The 19993-nt window shown below is 39.8% G+C and overlaps 3 protein-coding genes across 6 annotated transcripts in view; 2 read left to right on the top strand and 1 right to left on the bottom strand.

The window, feature by feature from the left end:
• The window catches only part of LRIG1 (leucine rich repeats and immunoglobulin like domains 1), a 618703-nt gene that overhangs the window by 21009 nt on the left and 577701 nt on the right, over window positions 1-19993 (top strand). The gene's annotated exons all lie outside the window — the stretch shown is intronic.
• The window catches only part of SUCLG2 (succinate-CoA ligase GDP-forming subunit beta), a 929415-nt gene that overhangs the window by 592557 nt on the left and 316865 nt on the right, over window positions 1-19993 (top strand). The gene's annotated exons all lie outside the window — the stretch shown is intronic.
• On the bottom strand, window positions 5258-18313 carry KBTBD8 (kelch repeat and BTB domain containing 8). 2 transcript variants are annotated; one of them, XM_021069199.2, is made up of 4 exons: window positions 18218-18313; window positions 17365-17575; window positions 11498-15412; window positions 5258-8537 (listed from the first exon to the last, which is right to left on the bottom strand). In XM_021069199.2, the coding sequence occupies exons 3-4, from the start codon at window positions 12606-12608 to the stop codon at window positions 8074-8076; spliced, it is 1575 nt and encodes a 524-aa protein (XP_020924858.1). In that variant the 5' UTR covers window positions 12609-15412; window positions 17365-17575; window positions 18218-18313; the 3' UTR covers window positions 5258-8073. The 2 variants fall into 2 exon arrangements, with proteins under 2 accessions (XP_020924858.1, XP_003358539.3); XM_003358491.6 differs by having other exon boundaries at window positions 11498-12612.

The raw sequence follows: 19993 nt of genomic DNA, 5'->3' as shown, positions 1-19993 counted from the left end.
GGGTGTGGTTATCAAGCAGGTAATACAGGTAACTAGGGCTCACCCACATTGGGGAACTCTAGGAGACCACATAGAACATGCCTCACTTATCCCATCTGTGGAAGAAGCAAGTGTCTTTATCAACCAGCTCGCATCAGAAGGTTGTGAACTCCTCCTCAATGGGGTTAACTCCTTGGTTCTTTCAGCCTGCCTTATTATCGTGGACTAAGCAAAGTCCAGCAGCCAGCAAGAATTACAAGTAACTACTTGCAACTGAAATGTGCGTGGCAGTTGGAAACCATAAAGGTCAAAATGAGTGGGAGTTCCCGTCGCGGCTCAGTGGTAATGAGCCCGACTAGTATCCACGAGGACACAGGTTCAATCCCTGGCCTCTCTCAGTGGGTTAAGGATCCAGTGTTGCCATGAGTTTGGTGTAGATCACAGATGCGGCTGGGATCTAGCGTTGCTGTGGCTGTGACAGAGGCCAGCAGCTACAGCTCTGATTCGACCTCTAGACTGGGAACTTCCATATGCTGCGAGTGCAGCCCTAAAAAGACAACAACAACCAAAAAGTCAAAATGCATGGAAATAGTGAATGCAAAGTGTATAGGGGCAGAGCACCCACAAGGTCTGCAACAGCCAATGCATCTAAAGAATAGGCAGCAAGGAGAAAAGTGGCACTGGATTAGGTTGGAGAAATAGGGAAGGGAGCACTGATGTAGCACAGAGTTGCTGTGTTCTACACTTGGCGGTTAACAATACCATTTGTTAGGAGTTCCCATCGTGGCTCAGTGGTTGACAAATCTGACTAGGAACCATGAGGTTGCGTATTCGATCCCTGGCCTTGCTCAGTGGGTTAAGGACCCGGCGTTGCCGTGAGCTGTGGTGTAGTTTGCAGATGAGGCTCTGATCCCGCGTTGCTGTGGCTCTGGCATAGGCCGATGGCTACAGCTCCAATTCGACCCCCAGTCTGGGAACCTCCATGTGCCTCGGGAGCGGCCCAAGAAAAGGCAAAAAGACTGGAAAAAAAAAAAACCAAAAAACCTACCATTTGTTAAAAGATCACTGTGGCTATTGGACTGGGAATGGGTTACTGAGAATGTGGACACAAGTTAAAATGGGGACAACTGTGTGGGGCTCCTGCAGCAGTCTAGGCAACAGAAGCCTGGTTTCAGTACAGGTGAGAGTGGTGGAAATGGAGAGGAGTGGACAGATACACATTACCTTTTGCAGGTGGAGCTTTCAGGAAATGATGGAAAAGGAGAATTTAAGTTTAAGATGTCTCCACCAACCCAACAGAAGCTATCTAGTAGGCAGTTGGATAGAAGCCTGGAGTCAAGAGTAGAGCTATGGGAATTCCCGTTGTGGCTCAGTGGGTTATGAACACAACTAATATCCATGAGGATGCAGGTTCAATCCCTGGCCTTGCTCAGTGGGTTGAGGATCCGGCATTTCCGTGAGCTGTAGTGTAGGTTGCAGACACGGCTCGGACCTCGAGTTGCTGTGACTGTGGTGTAGGCTGGCAACTGCAGCTCTGATTTGACCCATAGCCTGGGAACTCCCATATGCCAAGGATGCATCCCTAAAAAGAAAAAAAAAAAAATAGATACGGTTTGAAAATATAAATTTTAAAGTCATCAGTCTGCAAATGGCATTTAGTGCCAAAGAAATAGATGGGGTCACATGAGAAGAGAAGACAGAAGAGAACCTGAGAAGAAAAGGGGCCAGTAAAGTGGGATTAATAAGGACAGGGCAGTACCAAGAAAATGTTCAGAACATGGCGTCCCAGGATCCCACTAAGGACAGGTTTTCAGAAAGGAGATAGTGGTCAACTGTGCCAAACACACCTGTGAAGTCAAGTACAATGAGGACAAATGTGAAAAATGAATTTACAGCTAAGTGTGATTGGAGACCTTGATGACAGCAGTTTTGGTTGTGAGGAGACTGTGGCGACTGGGGTGGGTTGAAGAGTGAATGAAAGCTGGGAAACAGAAACAGCTTGTACAAGAGTTGCTGTTGTGGCTCAGTGGTTAACGAATCTGACTAGGAACCATGAGGTTTCCGGTTCAATCCCTTGCCTTGCTCAGCGGGTTAAGGATTGGTGTTGCCATGAGCTGTGGTGTAGGTTGCAGACACGGCTCGGAGCCCGCGTTGCTGTGGCTCTGGTTGTAGGCCAATGGCTACAGCTCCGATTTGACCCCTAGCCTAGGAACCTCCAAATGCCTAGGGAGCGGCCCAAGAAATCAAAAACAAAAAGAAAAAAAGAAAAAACAGCTTGTAGAAACAACCCATTAGAAAATTTTGCCTTCATGGAAACCAAGAGAAGGAGCACTAAAGTGGAGGAAGGTGCTATACCAAAGGACAGTTTGTTGTTTTGCTTAATAGGAGAAAAGTGCAGTTTTTGGTTTAGTAGAATGATCTGAGCAAGAGGGGATGTTGGAGAGGGAATGATAAGGGAACCAGAGCACAAAGCAACCATGGATAGAAACAGCACACTTCCTCCACACCTTTGAAGAGGAAGAGCAGAGAAGATTCAGGTAGATGGATGGTAGGAGGAAGAGGGAGCACCCAGATAATGGCTGCCATCTTCCACCTGGAGAAAGGTAGAGGACTCAAAACCAAGAGGGAGAAAAAGATGTGGTGGTTTGAGAAAAACTAAAAACTGCTACACCATGTTGAGAACCCATGGGAGGTACATTACGTCAAAGTGAGTGGGCTTAATCATGGGATTTCTCCTGCAGTATTTCAGGACACGGGCCAGGCATGGAGGAGGCGCATGGCCAGGATCTCTCAGGGCTGAGGTTCAGTCAGGCAAGTATGGTGGTAGCAAAGAGAGGCAAGGAACCGAGGAAATGTAAAGTGATATTATTTTGAATGAATCATGGAATTTAAGATGGGTAAGTTCAGAAAAAGTCCCCAGTAGGGGCTGATGGACAGTGGAAAAAATCATGGGGGCCAGTGGATTGGCATCTCAACAAGATCCAAAAATCCTAAGGGCAAGTTCTTGAGCAAGTGAGTTTAAATAATAGAGGTGGTGGTCAGTAGGAAGCTTAAGGCATATTTTGTATCACTTCAGTTTTTTTGTTTGTTTGTTTTGTATCACTTCAGTGTTTTTAAAATATATGACTGAAAAATGCAAATATTGTGTCTCTGGTTACCTAACTCATCCTGGACAGTGTCCCCTTCAGCAGGCATAAAATACTTTACACTTGCATAAATTAAAATTCTGCCTTGTGGCATAGCAATTTCAACCTCCAAATGTATTCTTTGTGACTGGAACACCTTCACTTTTCCTTTCTCTGGGATGGCAGCCACACTGATCCACCTGTTCAAACATGTGAAGCAGCTTCCTTATGAACACACACAAGTAAACTAGGCTAAAGCAGGTTACTAAAAAAGGAAGGGAAATCTGCAGATTCATGAACGTGGTGCCCAGCTTTCTAGGTTCTGGGATCTCTTCTACCAAAGAGATATATGTCATTAAAGTGAAGTGTGGAGAATGAGAATGAAGGACACGTGAACTTGATATTTATTAGACCTGCTAGTAATTAATGCTACCTATCTACAATTAGTGCATGTTTACTATTGAAAGCCATATAAATTCTGTCGAGAAAGTTCCCAGTCAAGAATGTTTGGTATATCCTAGACCATTAAATGCATGAAAATACTTTTTCCCCCCCTCAAATCCATTACACAAAGTTCCAAATTTCATTTCAAAAAGCTAGCAGGAGTCACGTGCAGCTCTCTTCTGAAGACTCAAAGATCCTAGACCGCTTATTTTTAATTTTTGTATTTGCAAATAATTTTTCAATAAAAAACAGTCATACAACCAAAATTTTGAAATGGGAAGTCATTTTAACTTCATAGAAGCAAAATAACAGTACTCTAAAACACTATTTATCAAGCCTTTTCTTTTTTTTCTTCAACTTATTTGAGGGACAGAACCCCTAACAGTGGTATGTTAGTGTAATGATGGAGGATGAGTGAGACAGAAGGTATTTTCCTACGTCATCTACTTCCTCGTTAAGAATCAATCAGAGTCATAAATGACAGTAGATATTTTAAGTAACAGTATTGGGGAGAAGGTGGGACTCAGAAAAGACAACCATTAAGCACAAAATACAGAGCATCTGCCTTTTCTATCAGTTTTGAACGAATGTAGCATGCATAAACTAGGTTGAGGTCAAAGTGGACAGCTTGGTTCTAATCTCAGGTGAGCCCCTCATTAGTTAGATGACCTTTAGCAATTCACTTGGTCTTTCTGTTTCCAACCTAATAAAATAGAGGTGCTGGCACTTGTCCTACCACTTTTCAGGGTACTCTTAAGACTTAAATGAAAATTCACTTCTTTTTACAAACATTAACTGCCTAGTATGTCCTAGGCACTGAGCTGAGGTGAATCATAAATAAGTCCCTTGTCTTCATGGAGCTTACATGTCAATGGGGGAAAATATCTGAAAACTAAAGTGGAAAAAGACAGGTGGTATGGGTGGGGGTGGCGTTGGAAGGCATTCTGTTTTACGCAAGGTGGTCAATGAAGGCCTCTCTGGAGTTTTAGTTCTTAAACAGGTGAATTGTCAGGGCTTCCTCAGCAAAAGACACAGCAAGGGTAAAGGCCCTGATATTGGAGGAGCTTGGCATGTCTGAGGAACAGGAGTCAGTATGGCTAGAATGGAGGGAGCAGGTGGAATGGTAGTGTGGTCCGAGCGATGGGGTTGTTTAGATCATGGAAGGAAGGGGTATAGATCTCATATGAAGGGAGATGGAAATCATTGGAGGGGGTTGAGCAGAAAAATGTAATCTGACATGCTTCAACAGGATCCCTCAGGCTACTGTGTGGAGGACAGTATAGATTACAATAGATGTTCATCACCTGGGGTCAAAGGTGATTGAAAGGGGACCAATTCAGTGGCAAAGGATTAAGGCAGACAAGGTAGGCTGGTTTAGACTAGGGTGATAGGGGTGTAAGTGGTTTCTGGTCAGAGTCTTGAGTATACAGTGAAGGGAGAAGCAACAGGATTTTCTGATGGATTAGGTATGAATTGTGAGAGAGAAGGGAATACGGAGAGCTGAGGGCAGAACCAACTCAATGAAGCCACTATCAATATGAGTGAACTTGCTTTAGAATTTCAAGGACATTATACAGGGTGGTATTAACTTATTCATTTTGTACCCGAGGCCAAGTATTCGAGAGATTAAAAATCTCATTCTATTCCACCATGATATAAGGTATTTCATGATTTCCATCTTGTCAGAGGTCAATTTAGGACAATGGAAGTTTTCAGTCAGAAAAGGTTTTATTATAAGAAACAATGCCATCAGGTAAAAATGCAAAAAATTGTGCAATTATGGCAAAATGTTTAAAAATATCTACACATTTGCCCCCAAAGGACTACAGTACTTACTACATACCTGAGCACTGAACATTGAATGCCGTTTTAAGCTTCTTCACATAGGGAATCTGATTCCTCGCAAATCACATCCACTTATCCTCATGCACCAATGAAATCAGCTTGATGTTTAGGCATCAACTTTGTAGGATAACAAGAAAACAACGATGGAAAATATAGAATACGATTTCTACTTTCCTTTAGCATAATTATACCACATCCAGTTTTCAATGCATAAAAAATATATAGGAAAGTGCCACATACTTTCTTCAAATGCAAAAACAAAGTCAAGTGGGGCTGGCATATGTCACCCTATATTTTAATTCTATAGTACCCATTGTGCCTTTTACTTATATTCTCATACTATGCAAATGTACCTTAAATATCTAAACACAGAGCCACACATATCATTAATCTTAGTTTTCTAGGACCTCTTCTGAAATCACTTTAAAAGTGGCGAAATATCCCAGCTATATAATTTAAACAAATAGTGCTTCATACAAAATTCAAGATACATTCTACTTCCCCAGCAAATTCTAAACCTTGGCTTTGACACACTATACTTTCACACCCTCAATATAAATTGTTAGAGCAAAAGGACCAACTGTTGTGCAGATCAACAGAGTAAACTGACTGCAGAACTAACCACAGTACTTTGTTTTCCTATACATCAAACAGCACATGGAAATTGCTAACTCAATGTTCTAATGTCATGTTTTCAAGTAACACATCCTTCTAAATAAATACGGGAGATTGTCTAAAAGTGGCAGGAAATCTTAGATAGTCCACAAAGCTCTCAAAAATAAATCACATGAACATCTCTTGGAAAAGTCAGTGAGTTGTTTTTTCCTCCCCTTTGCAATGCAACACGGTAAAGATGCTTCAAAACACTCACAGAAATAGCCCCCAAAGAGCATGAAGATAAAGAAAAACTGGGGAGAAAAAACAGATGATTAGTTGACAAAGTCAATAAAGAGGTTATAGACATACTACCAAGGCCATAAGACCACACTCATCTAGTTTCCCAAGACTAGATTTTAAAATGTCAATTCTCTAGACATTGTCCACTTGAAATTCAGCTTCAGGAAACGTTCCCTACTTGTAGAGGGCTGTGACAAGCAGTTTGGAAAGTTTCTGAAAAACGAGGTATGTAATGCAAAGAAGCAATGTTTTAAATTTGTTTCACAGTTATCACATTATGATTTGTGCAAGAGTTTTTAGTACAAACCATGCCAGTTAGTTTTCTTTCAGAGAATCAAAATATTCCAGTTGAGGACGGACTCTGGGCTATACTTATATCCTTTATTAATTTTTCCAGGCAGAGTAAAAACTAATTACTGATCCAAATATCTGCCTGAGGGATAACACATGAGTTGCTTTGTCCTGTCAATATTTCTGACTATTAGAAACTCAGCAGTTAAACATGAGAAACAATTTAGCGTACCTATAATGCTGTGGTTCTATTCACTCCTTTCCTTTTCAGTCACCTTCAGCTAAAACAAGTTTTTCAATGTAAAATTATTCACAACTGTTAAGTGCAAAAATAAAAAAAAAAAAATGAGGTGAGGTTTTGTCATATATAACGTAAAAGCCATTAAATGAGACCACTGCAGGAATTTTATGTTTCTGGAAAGCAGAATTTTAAAATTAGGTGTAAACTTCACATTATGCTCTGTGAAGGAGGGAAATAAGTTACCTTTCACTGCACTGATAATGAATGAACAGGTAGAGGATGGAAAAGGGGGTAAAATGATAAAATGGCCCACGTTAGTGCAAAATGAGAATAGTGTTCTTTTCACTATTCTAAGACTGAATCCAGTTAGACCAATAACTGGCCATATCTTGCCATCATGTAGGTAGAAAATCTGGTGAAATCATGCTAGAGTAACATGTAAAGTACTACAGCCATGAAACTAACATACCGATTTGAAAGGTAAGCATAGGCTCAGATGATTAAAATCTATCTAGCTATACACATGAATTAACTTATACAAGCACCAGCCACCTGTGATTTTGGGCCCTTTCTAGGATTTAAAAAAAAAAAAAAAACAGAGACAGTGTTAGCACTTGAAAAAATTATCAACAGAAAACTGCTATTTTAAAACTTTAGCTTAACTTATAGTAACATGGGGACTCTAAAACAATCAAACTAAAAGCTCTTAGACTGATTTGTTTTTCCTTCAATCTACTCTAGTAACAGGACACATTTAAATCTCAGTACAATGGAAAACAGTACACAAATATACATATATTCAGAATGAGGGTCTAAGTTAGTGCGTCTCTGTGTTGGAGAGGTCACAGCTCAAGTCCTAGTGATATTGCCTCAGATTTTTACCCGTATTCAAAATAAAAAGTCACATCAAACTATTTTAGCTGTCTCTAACCCATAATACCCTAACCACTTTTCAAAGAGTGCATAGTTGTCGAGTCATCTGGTATCACAAAAATTCTAGAATGATGTGATTACTTTTATACCAGAAAAAAAAAAATGCTGATAATTGCACTTTGTTACCTTTTTCTTACTGAAATGAAAACATCACAAAGATGGAAAGAAATGCCTCCCTACCCTCATCTTTAAGAGCACCCATCTCCACGCATAAACTCTCTCAGCTTTCTTAAATACTGACACCACTTCTTGTATCTTTGAAAGACTAAGTTTCCTTAAGTACGAGATGCCGGTGAGCTCACTAAGGCCTGCCCTTCGTTAAAGTACTTTCTGAAGACACTGAGGATAGAGTTTAGCAACAGCACATTCAAAATGCCGGCCAAGGTCCCAGAGTCGATCTGGGGTCTCATATACTTTCATCCATTGGTCAGTGATGTCATCATATTGATAAAGGGAATTTTTTCTGCTGGTTCTGAAGACATGTTCTTCAACGGTCACTTGAGTAGCTCGAACAAATAAATGGAGTTTATTCTGGAAAAGTACCAGTTTAAGGTATGGATTTATGGACTCATCACATGGAAAGTCCTTCTTACGAGTCCATTTATTGAGTTCAATATCATAGGCTTCTACAGTAAACATACGCTGATGATTTCCACAGGTTCCAGCTATGTAGTAGATAGAGTTCTTGTATACAGCTGCTAAGCCCTGGATTCGAGGCACAGTCATGGGGGTTAAGAAACCCCAGTAGTCTTTCTGAGGCTCATAGAAGAGGAAAAATTCTCCTAAAAAACACGAAAAAGAAAAAAAGAATATGCATATTTACATGGCTCTTTTTGGTTGTATGTTGAATACCAAAAAGTGTAATTTTCCAAATATTTTTCTTTCTAAAATACTTTTTATAATACCCAGAGATTAAATATTATAAAATAGCTTAAATGTCTTCATTCCACGGCACAGCATAACATAACATTATGGTCAACCTGAACTGGGGTGTTCAAAATGGGGAAGTGAGAGCAGTTACTTTGGCTTCATGGCAGAATAAAGGTTAAGACCTTGTTTCCATTTACTCTATCATTCCATTTACTCAATTGGATATTTCAGAAAACATATTTTAAGCCAGCTCTTAAAAAAGAAAAGCATGATTACTAATGGTTAGCCAGTAAGATCAAGATATATACATACAGTCTCAGCATGAATAAGCCACTATAAATTTATGTGTTAATTATTTAATTAGAAGATAGTACACAGAATCATTCAGATTTGTGTCTCTGGGCCACTCATGTGTTAACTTCAGTTGCTATAATGCAAAGACAAATATTCAAGAAGAGTAAATGTGACTTTAAGATGACCAAAAACATGCACATGGTTTATGGAATTGACTATGACTCAGTTTCAGTTCTATTTTGACAATAAAAGGGTGTGCTAAGTCAGAGTGCCAATATAAAGACGTCTAAAATAAACTAGTGAATATTTACAAGAGCTTGGTTAAATATAACATTTATATAAAGTCCTTGATATGAAGATCTGAACCCTTTATGAACAGATTAAATGACAGTCTAATAGCCACTGACAGTACAGCATAAGCTTCTGACTATTCATGTCAAGTTTATTTACATAAAGAGGCTTTGTTTAGATTAGAAGTACCTAATTCTAAATTGAGCTTCCCCTTGAAAACTGTTTTGAACTAGGTTTCCTCCTACGGATAAATGTAAGTGTCTACTTAATAAAAGTGAAGCTGTAATTTCAATTTTTCATAAAATAGCTTGTTAAACTCCCAGATTTTGCTTACATATTACCTACCCCTATGGACTTATGTAAAAGGATTCTTAATAAAGACCAGAATTAAAACTTTCTACCATGTACTACCTCACTACAAATTTCTTATAAAAAGGTAAAATAGTACATTTAAAAAGTTGATTTTTCAAATCTAAAGTCTTCTTTAATAAATTAAACCAGTAATAGACAATTAAGAAAACCCTCAGTGCTTCACATTTCTCTTATAAAAAATACATCAGGTTAAACAATGTTCATTCCATCCCTGAAATTCTATTAATTTATTATTTTGCTTTAGTATTTACCTTAATACACAACCTACACATTCCATTTGGAAGTCTTCTAATTAATTCTATCTCTATCGACTAACTAGGGGAGTTCCTATTGTGGATCAGCAGGTTAACAACCTAACATAGAATCTATGAGGATGAGGGTTCAATCCCTGGTCTAGCTCAGTGGGTTAAGGATCCAGTGTTGCCATGAGGTGCACTGTAGGTCACAGATGCAACTTGGATCCTGAGTTGCTGTGGTGTAGGCCTGCAGCTGCAGTTCTGATTTGCCTCCTAGCCTGGGAATTTCCATATGCTGCAGGGGAGACCATAAAAACAAAAACAAAAACCCTAACTGGTCAGCCAGTAGAACCAAAATATATGCAGAGAGTGCTTCATCATATTAGAAGATATAACCTATCCAACCATTCTCAATAGATTTTACATCCATTTGGATATTCCATTTTTTGACAAAACTAACAAACCTAAATCATGCCCATGCTTCTATTCAACTAAAATATAGCACTAGAGAGTACTGCTACTTCTAGAGAATTAACTTCATATTGAAGTTTAAACAAATGAATTTAGGCATTTCTAGGAAGTTTTAAGTCAAGGCCTGGAAGAAAGAACATATTAAAAAAAAAAAACAAACCCACAATGGGAAAAGACCTAAAGAATCAGGTGTATCTAACAGAAGTTGCCCCATTTTCTTTGTTTTATTAGAGTAGTAGTGTGAGAAAAACATTACATATGAGCAATTAAGAAACACAAGAAGAATAAAGATGTTGATATTGCCAACACTGCATCTAGTATTCAAGCAACTAAAATAAGAAACCAAACAGAAGGAAAACATTATCACAAACAAGAATCTTGGATCAAATATCTTATTTTCTCTTACTCAGTTATTCTTTCTACTTCTACTATATAATCTTTGCCAGAGTACTAGTCTTCAATAGCTGAAACAAAAAAAATTTAAGTATATTAATGGTCCCTCTCCTCTTATAATGTTAAAAGAAAAAGGTGACACCCCAAAATTTTTCAGTAAAAAAAAAACTTGAAAACTTAATGTTCTACAGACGGCAACAAACTGCAGTGAAACTGAAATCTTAAAGACTGTAGTTTAAACTCTTCATAATTAAGTTTCATAATCTTTGCCATCAAAAGGCTTATACAAAATTCTTTGGCAACTGAATAGTATAACTATACTTGTTGCTTTGTTCTTTTTTCTCTTTAAAACTAATCCAGTAAGTTCCATTAAAAAAATAAATAGTTGCTGCAACATCTCTTGATCATATATTACTGAAGAGCAAAAAAGTCATGTATCAAACTGGCTTTCTTGTTTAATGTCTTAAAAGTGGCTCTGAAAGAGTTTTCCCCCAATGCTGAACTATTATTTATGAAAAAAATGTTTTCAAAACTATTTATTCCACATGATGTCAAAACACAGTAAGAACATAAAACATTTACAGGATCATTTCAGGAACTTGAAAGTACCTGCCCTTTTTGATTGAAAAATTTATTTTCTTTACTGGTCCTTTTAAGAACAGACTATTCCAACAAATAGTTTATGACAGGAAAGCCAGAGGCATTCCTCAATTCATAGAAACAACTTATGTTTTACTTATGTTTTAGTGTAAGTGAGTGAACCCCAATCTGACCTGTTACCCTTTCATGAAGAACTAAATCACGTAGGCACCTACCCTGTAAAACATAGATCTTCTCTTTGTACTCCACAGCATTGTGAAACTCCATTGCAACAGGCATGGCACAAACTGTAGTCCAACAATTCTCTCTGCTGTCATAGCACTCCACAGATTTCAGTGAGTTTCTCCCATCACCTTCATAAACACGCCCTCCGATTGCATACATCTTCCCACAGCAGTACACCAGTTTGCAGCCTATTCTGGCTCGAAGCAAGGATGGTTTGGCTAGCCACCTATTGGTGGAATGGTCATACATCCAGAAATCATTTTCTGCCTTATGATCAATGGATACCTCACTGCTGCTTGGCCTGTACCCTCCTGCGATGTAAATATCATTGTCCGGTGAAACCAGAATCCCAACCTCTCTTAGGTCATTCGGTGGTTTGCATAGTTTGAACACTTTTCCTGTGAATATATCTAGACAAGGCACTGTTTGCTTCTTTCCTGAGTGTTTGTGGGCAGCATCAAAACATATGATCATTTCTGATGCAGTCATTCCAAGTCTCTGCGTGCAGCCATTAGTACTCAATGGTCCCTTTTCCCCAGAGCTTTTGGCTATAGCCTGTGCAAACTGAGGTGGAATTTTCTCTACAAAGGTGTCTTCCATCAGAGGAAAACGTATGCATTTGGCAAAAATTTCTGGAAGGTGCACTTCTCTTTCACTCTGTTCATGTTCAAACCACCTTATGATGCTTTCATAAACATGCTCTTCTCGGTCTACGTTTAAATCATCACTGTTTAGGATACTTATCAGTTGGTCTTTAGTCAACTGGAGAAACTCTTGTTCTTTGGTGACACACAGGAATTTTTTACGAATGTATTCTTTAGAGCGATCTCCAAGTTCCTGATGACCATAATGATCAGCAAAGATGAAGACCCCAATAGAATTCTGTGGGTCCAAATGACTGATCATGTACTTAGCACATTGGTCTTGGATGGAGGGAATCTGGAAGATGCTAGCTGCAGTAAACAAGGCTTGAACATTGGCCTCCGTCAGAACAATTCTGGAAGTATAGGCATAGTTCAACACTAAATCCATCGATTCAGCTTCAACACCAACTATTCTAACTTCTTTTTGAGTGCTTTCTGTAAGGCCGCTAGTGAACATGGATCTAGGAAGGAAAGAGTGGTTAATTTATGTGTGCTACAAATAAAAAGTATTGGAGTTCCCTGGCAGCCTAGCAGTTAACATTCCAGTGTTATCACTGATGTGGCTCAAGTTACTGCTGTGGTTTGGGTTCAATCCCTGGCAAAGGAACCTCCACCTGCCATGGAAGCAGCCAAAAATAAATAAATAAACATTTGTAAATTAAAAAATAATTTTACTGTGGCATTTTTTTAGTTTGCTTTTTAATGGCCACACCAGTGGCATATGGAAGTTCCCAGGCCAGGGGTTGAATCTGAGCCTCTGCTGCTAACTTTACTGCAGTTGCAGCAGTGCTGGATCCTTTAACCCACTGCACAAGACTAGAGATCACACCTCCACAGCAACCCGAGCTGCTGCAGCTGAATTTTTAATCCACTGCACCACAACTGGAACACCTATGGCAAATTTTCAAAAGTATAAAAGTTATCACAAAGATAACCTTTTGAAACTGAAAAGTATTTCCTAATGTGTTTCCTGATATGCTGAAAGAAAGGGGATAAAAGTTGATCATCCAGAAGAAGGATTTAGTCTGGTTAATGTCAAAAACCTATCCTCAAGACCAGTCAGTGTACTTTGTGCCAACTCTGAGAAAAGGAGAATATAAGTAAGTAAAGCACATCAAAAGGTGGCATGCACTATTTCAGAATGTCTTGTTTTCCTTGGAGCACTATCGTGGCTTCTGGTCAAGCTGCCCTTAAGGACCTGAGATCTTCAATCACCAGGTCAGTTAGAAAGTTTAACAATGCCCAGGAGTTTCTGTCGTGGCTCAGCAGTTAAGGAACCCAATTAGCAACCATGAGGACTAAAATTCAATCTCTGGCCTCACTCATTGGATTAAGGATCTGGCATTGCTGTGAGCTGTGGTGTAGGTCACAGACGCAGCTCAGATCCCATATTGCTATGGTTGTGGCATAGGCTGGCGGCTATGGCTCTGATCAAAGACAAAAAAAAAAAAAAGAAAGTTTAAGAATGCCCAAAAGGTGTCATCGTGACACACTGGCATATAGAGACTGTCCAATAAAATTTTTCATGACCCAGTGGGAATTTACAGGAAACTTGTACCCCAAACATATCTTTAAAAATTTCATCTTAGAAAAATAAGATATTCTTCAGAAGTTCATATTTTCTACCTACTCCTTTTTAAAATAATTAATCTTTGAATGTTTCCTTAATCATTTTAAGGAATATAAGAACATCAATTCACTTATCTTTGGACATTTTGAAAACGTTTGCTAAATTTGAGAAAACCAAGAAATATACTTTTCTCAAGTTTACCACATTTTTACCTATCTATATTTGCAGATAAGTAAAGATTATGGTAGGATTAATATAATGTCTATTTATAAAGAGATTTTAAGAATTAACTGATTCTTTGGAAATAATGGTTATTAAAATTCCAAACTATTATTTTGAAACCAAGCTTTTTTTTTTTTTTAGAATTAAAATATCTGTGCACTTATGGTACTTTCTTGGCCAAAACATTAAGTAGCCAAAAGCCTGGCTCTATATTTAAGTGCTAATTGTTTATAATCACCATTTGCCTTTCTTTTCTCTCCTCTAAAGTTTCTTTCTGCTAGGCTATTCTTAAACATAAAAATAAAATCAAAAGCTCTTTTAAAATCCTCTTGAGGAGTTCCTGCTGTGGCTCAGCAGTAACAAACTTGTCTAGTATCCATAAGCATGCAGGTCTGATCCTTGGCCTTGCTCAGTGGGTTAAGGATCTGGTGTTGCCGTGAGCTGTGGTGTAGTTTGCAGAGAAGGCTCAGATCCCATGTGGCTGTAGCTGAGGTTTAGGCGGGCAGGTGCAGCTCCAATTCAACTCTAGCCTGGAAAGGACCAAATGCCACAGGTGTGACCCTAAAATAAAAAATAATAAAATAAAATAAAACCTTCTTTAGAAAAGGACTGTGTGCCCTAGGATGCTTAATAGATGTCTATTAAAGAAACTGACCTAACACTGGTAACAAATTTGATTATTCAGCTTCACACCCCTCCTATTTTATTTTTAAGTGCAATCTTACAAGAAAATTTCCCTAAATTAGAAGATTTCCAGTAACTTTTGAAGTGTTTATCAAAAATGTGAAATTAATTTAAAAATGCAATATGGAATATTGCATGTATATAAGGGTACCAGGAGCCAGCTTGTGGCCTGGGTTAACCATCTCTTGTCCTATTTTTACTACTGCTATGTAAATTTTAAGTTTGATATCATACAGGCTATTTTTAATGACTAAAAACTAGATGCTCCAATGTATGGAGCTGGTTTTCAATCCAGGTGCTGAAAAACTCAGCTATCCAATTAAAAAGAAAAATAAAGTCCTTCATTAGGCAAAGATTAACTCCCAAAGGAAAACATCACCACATATCCTTTCATCATGGGAGCTACTACCAAGCTGAATACACTGTTCTCACACACAGGAGCAGTGTGACAAGTGAGTTCTCCTCTGTTCTAATAGATTCTTTACATAAACTCTGTATGAAATGGGGGTCACTTCCTCACACAAAATCCTAAGTAACAAAAACTTTCTAATAATCACACAAATTTTACTTCTGGCAGGTCACTGGGATCAGGAAACAGACATGCCAGATTTCAAGCTATTCTATTCTTCCACCAGTGATGCAAGACTTAGAAACTATTAAGGGAGTTCTCTTGTGGCACAGCTGGTTAAGGATCCTGCATTGCCACTGCAGTGGCTCAGGTCACTGCTGTGATGTGGGTTCAGTCCCTGGTCCAGGAACTTCCATATGTCATGGGTGTGGCACCCCTGCCAAAAAAAAAAAAAAAAAAAGAGAGAGAGAGAGAAAAAGAGAGAATGACTTTCATTTCAAGTATGACTTTCTATATCTCACATAAGGAGCAGCACTGATGCCAAGAAACTTTGCTACAAAAACCTCTACTGAAAGAAAAGAACCTCATCTTTAAATTTTCTAGCCAAATATCTTCATCTGAATTCACATGCCTTATGCTTAGAAAGTTTTCCAAGCATCTCCTTCTTGGAAATTAAGAAAATCTACTATAGCTTACTTTTTTTAAAGTGATTTGTCCATGTCAGAACTGACTGTGCTCTTTCTGCATGCAGTCCACTCCCTCCACCTTTGAAAGCTCTTGCCCACTGATTGACAGTGGGGGAAGTCAGCCTTTGGACAGGAGTCTGCACCCCCCCTGCAACCCCATTATAAATAAAGCAAACTTTCCTTTCCACAAAAAAAATAAAGTGATTTGTTTAGGTCTTCAAAACCATTAGCCAGAGGTAAGCCAGAATATCAAATACAGTGAGATATAGACATTTTCATGTTAAAGTTTCATTTTTTTTCTTTTTTACTTTTCAAATCTAATAAAAAGTTAATAGTTCCATATGGTAAAATTTAAAAAGAACTCACTCTTGTTCCTTAAAAGTCATACAGTGGCTAAGAATCCTAGCTCTGGAATCACACTCAACCATTGCCACTAGTTACTAGTTAGACAGATGACTTACACAGGGCATTTAACCTTCCTGAGCATCAATGGATGGCCTCAATAAATGAGTATCACCCACAGTTTCCATTAGAAGCCAAACTTTATATATTCTGTGTACAAGAGTTTCTTTTTTTTCTTTCAGCACACTGCCTTGTTTTGGTTAATACTTAATACTCTAATGACCTACCATATGCAAGTCTAAATGGTTACATCATAAGCATCAAACTGAAGTGACTATATTTAACCCCGTATTCTGAGAAAGAGGAACCAGAAACTACTGTCTGGAAAACTACACTGCTATATGCCCTATAAAGGTAAACATCTTCAAAAGGAAAAAGCACATTTAGGGTGTGGTTGAGAATATTATTTCACAGTCATTCATGCACCATTTTTGAATACTAAAAGGCTTAAAGTGAGAACTTGAAACAAAAACAGAAGTTAAACAGGAAATTGCCTCTTTCACTGATATTTTCTTAGAGAATGAAATTATTTTTTAGACTCAAGTTTTAAAATTTTACTTTTCAAATTTTATGATATATAAATATGAGTTTAAATGAAAATGAAAACTGAGCTTAAAAATACTTCTGGAAATCTTAGAAATAATCACTAGTCTGGGGTCTAAGACACATAGAACCTAGATTGCATTCATTTTTATTTCATTGCTGTTATCCCCATGGCATTAAAACAATCCATTAAATGGGTAATTTCTTTTTTTAAAAAAACAGGCTATTATGTTTTAAATTCTAAAAGAGTTAACGTGAACTAAAGAAATCTTGGATAAAATTCTGGAACAAATTCCAGATCAGCACTGTCCAATAAAACTCTCAGTGACGGAAATGTTCTATATCTGTGCTGTACAATGTGGCAGCCACTACCTACATGTGGTTACTGGGCACTTTAAACATGGCCAGTGTACTAAGGAACTTAATTTTTAATTTGATTTTAGATAATCGAAGTTTTAATAGCCACATGTGGCTAGTGGCTGCCATATTGGACAGTACAATTTTAGATTTTCTGAAACAAACAGAAACATATTCACTGACTTAAAAACCAGCCACCTGAATTCTAGAAGAATCTGTCAAGTACCCCCCCCACCTCAAAAAAAGGCTTAATAAAATAGGGCCAGTTATGTATTTTCTGCAAACAAATCCATTGGTTTCATTTCATTGTCGCATCTCAGTATAATAATCAAGTGGGCAATACTGAGGGAAAAAGGGAACTCGGTGCAGATCTCAATAGAAGTTTCCACCATCATCATACCTGAAGTAAGGGCTGATTGCAGCAAGAACGTTTCTATGACAGGAAAATGTTTTCCCGTGATCCACTTCCACTACAATGTCTGTTAGCTGCCCTTCATCGTACATTGTTTTGAGTTGCTTAAGAATACTGCAAGCATGGAAGGGGTCCATGGCTTCGCTGGCTGTGTCTGAAGATGGAATCCCATTCGGTGTTGGGGAAGACTTATTTAAATCTAGCAGGAAAAAAAAATCAACCACAAGAAGTTCGGAGTCAGTTTCACCGTCGCGGGGTTTTATTGGTTTCTTTGTTTAGTCTTGTTGTTGTGGGGTCGGATTTTTTTTTTGGGGGGGAGGGGTTGTTTGGTTTGTCCTCCCCCCTTCTAAATACATACTTGTATACAGACACTCCCAAATAGGACCGCGAGGTAGGATCTGGGCAAGAGCGAGCTGCGATGCAAGTTCCAACAACCAGCCTGTTCCTCTGGGAGCCCGGCGAGCTCGAAGCCCGGTGCTCGCGGAGGGACCGTGCGGGCTGAATTGGCGAGGTGTCTACGAGGACTCCGCCACAGCCGGAACGTCCCAGCTAAGAGCGCAGGGCAGGAGCCTCACGAGGGAAGCTCGATGGATGGTGGCCGCCAGTGGCCCCCTCAACCGCCTAGTGAACAGGTCGGAGCGGAGGCGGGTACCCGGCCTCCCCATCCCTGTCCAGCCGGACCGCCCACCTCCCTCCACGCCATTCATCCTCCCTCCCCTCATCCCTGTCCACCTATCCATCCTTCTTTCCCGCTCCTCATCGCTGCCGCCTCAGCTCGCAGCCTGAGCTTGGCCCCAGGCCCACCACCCCTCCACACCTCGGTAACCACCACACGACCCACCTGCCGACGCGGCCATTTCTCGACGGGGCCCGGGCTCCAGCTATTTAAAGAGGAAATGTCATTTCGCTTCTCTCTCTCCCGGGTTCCGGCTCTTCTAAGCTGCCCCTAGCCAATGGGGTGTCCTACGCATCCGGCTCCGCCCGTAGCCTCCGAACTCCGGGCGCCTATTGGCCACGAGGAGTGCGAAAGCGCGTCGGGAAATGTAGTTTTATTGTCCCCGCTCCCGCGTGGTCTGGGTCGGGTGGAGGCCTAAGCCGGCGACTCCTATTGGGTGGTTCGGGAGGAGGAGGAGAGCAGGGAGCCCACCAGCCTGTGTCTGCAAGGCGCGCAGTGCCTGCCGGGAGAGGTAGTCTTCTGGCTGAGGAGAGCTGTCATTCTGAGAGGCGAGGTTAGGGAAAGCTCTTGAAGTGCGAATGTCCCCATTTTAGGCCTCTCTCGAGGCCCCCCGATCTTTTTTTTTCTTTTTTCCACCTGGTCTTTCGTTTCCTAAATCTCCTGCCAATGTTCAGCTTCCGGTATGAATGTGGGGGTCCGCGTGAGGGCTGTGAAACCAGACAAATTTGGAAATGGACAAGAGGGCTGTTGTCCAAAATTGTGAAGGAAATCTGACACCCCACTCCGAAGAAAAATATCGGGAGGCCGAAAGCAAGCCATCTCTGATGAGTCACCTGTGACACCCAATTGAAATAGCATCGCCTTGGCTGAGTCTTCCTGTTTCCACAGATTAACTTGTTCTGGTTACAACGGCTGCTCAGGATCTTTAACTCTCACTCAAAGCCTTGCTTTTCTCGAGCATCCAGGGAACACCTGTTCCATTTTTAAGAGCACATGAACATTATAAAGGGTTTCAAGGTGATTTCCTTTTATGTTCCTGAGAAAGTGAGGTGTTGAGATACTTAGTAGTCTGGGATTTCCTTTGAAGAAATACTGGAAAGTGCCCTGAGCCCAGGATTAGGGACAAGTACTGAATCTCTGACTCTTTACTTCTTAATGTGGGACCATACACAAGACCCTTTAATTCTTGAAATGTTTAGCTCCTTCACCGGTAATGTGTGAATAATTATTCCTATTCCATCTGCTTCACAGGCTGCAAGCCTTTTGAAAGAAAATACAAATTTTACTGTTGACATGTTTTCATTTTCTTGTCTCCTGTTTCTAGCATCTAACAGGGTGCCTGGCACATTATAGATACTTAATATTTAAAAAAAATGTAAGTCAGAAATGAGCTAATGTCAGAAATGCTATTTCTAGATGTTTGAAATTTAAGGCAATTTTATCAGTGAGTGGGAAGGGAAGGAATTTTTAGTGGAGATAGTCCATGAGCATAGCATTTCTAACCCTGAAAAGAGCCAACAGTTCAATTTTTTTTTTAACTGACCTCTTTTGCGGCTGCATGTGGAAGTTCCCAGGGGTCCAACCCACACCACTGCAGAGATCTAGGCTGTTCCAGGGACAGCGATAGATCCTTAACCCACCCACCACAGGAGAACTCCAAATAGTTCAGTTTCTTGATGAAGGATCTTGGAATTTAAGAGGTGATGGAGGAGTTCCCATGTGGCTCAGCAGTAACTAACCCAACTAGTAATCTGAGGAGGAGGGTTCTACCCCTGGCTTCCCTCAGTAGGTTAAGGATCTCACGTCACCATGAGCTGCAGTGTCGGTCACAGACATGGCTAGGATCTGGCGCTTTGCTGTGCCAGCTACAGCTCCAATTAGACCGCTAGCCTGGGAACTTCCATGTGCCTTGAGTGTGAAACCAGACAAATTTGGCCCTAA

This window comes from Sus scrofa, chromosome 13 (genome assembly GCF_054392235.1).
Source record: "Sus scrofa isolate SSC_HxYL_T2T_F1_AM1 chromosome 13, Sscrofa_HxYL_maternal_Yorkshire_Landrace_v2.0, whole genome shotgun sequence".
Taxonomy (NCBI): Eukaryota; Metazoa; Chordata; class Mammalia; order Artiodactyla; family Suidae; genus Sus; species Sus scrofa.
This window is presented reverse-complemented; position numbering and strand designations above follow the sequence as displayed.

Coding starts and splice junctions, on each gene's coding strand:
- KBTBD8 (XM_003358491.6), bottom strand. Junction 12,613..17,364: donor GCAATCAGCCCTTACTTCAG/GTATGATGATGG, acceptor TTTCCTTCCTAG/ATCCATGTTCACTAGCGGCC. Junction 8,538..11,497: donor GAAGATCTATGTTTTACAGG/GTAGGTGCCTAC, acceptor CGTGTTTTTTAG/GAGAATTTTTCCTCTTCTAT.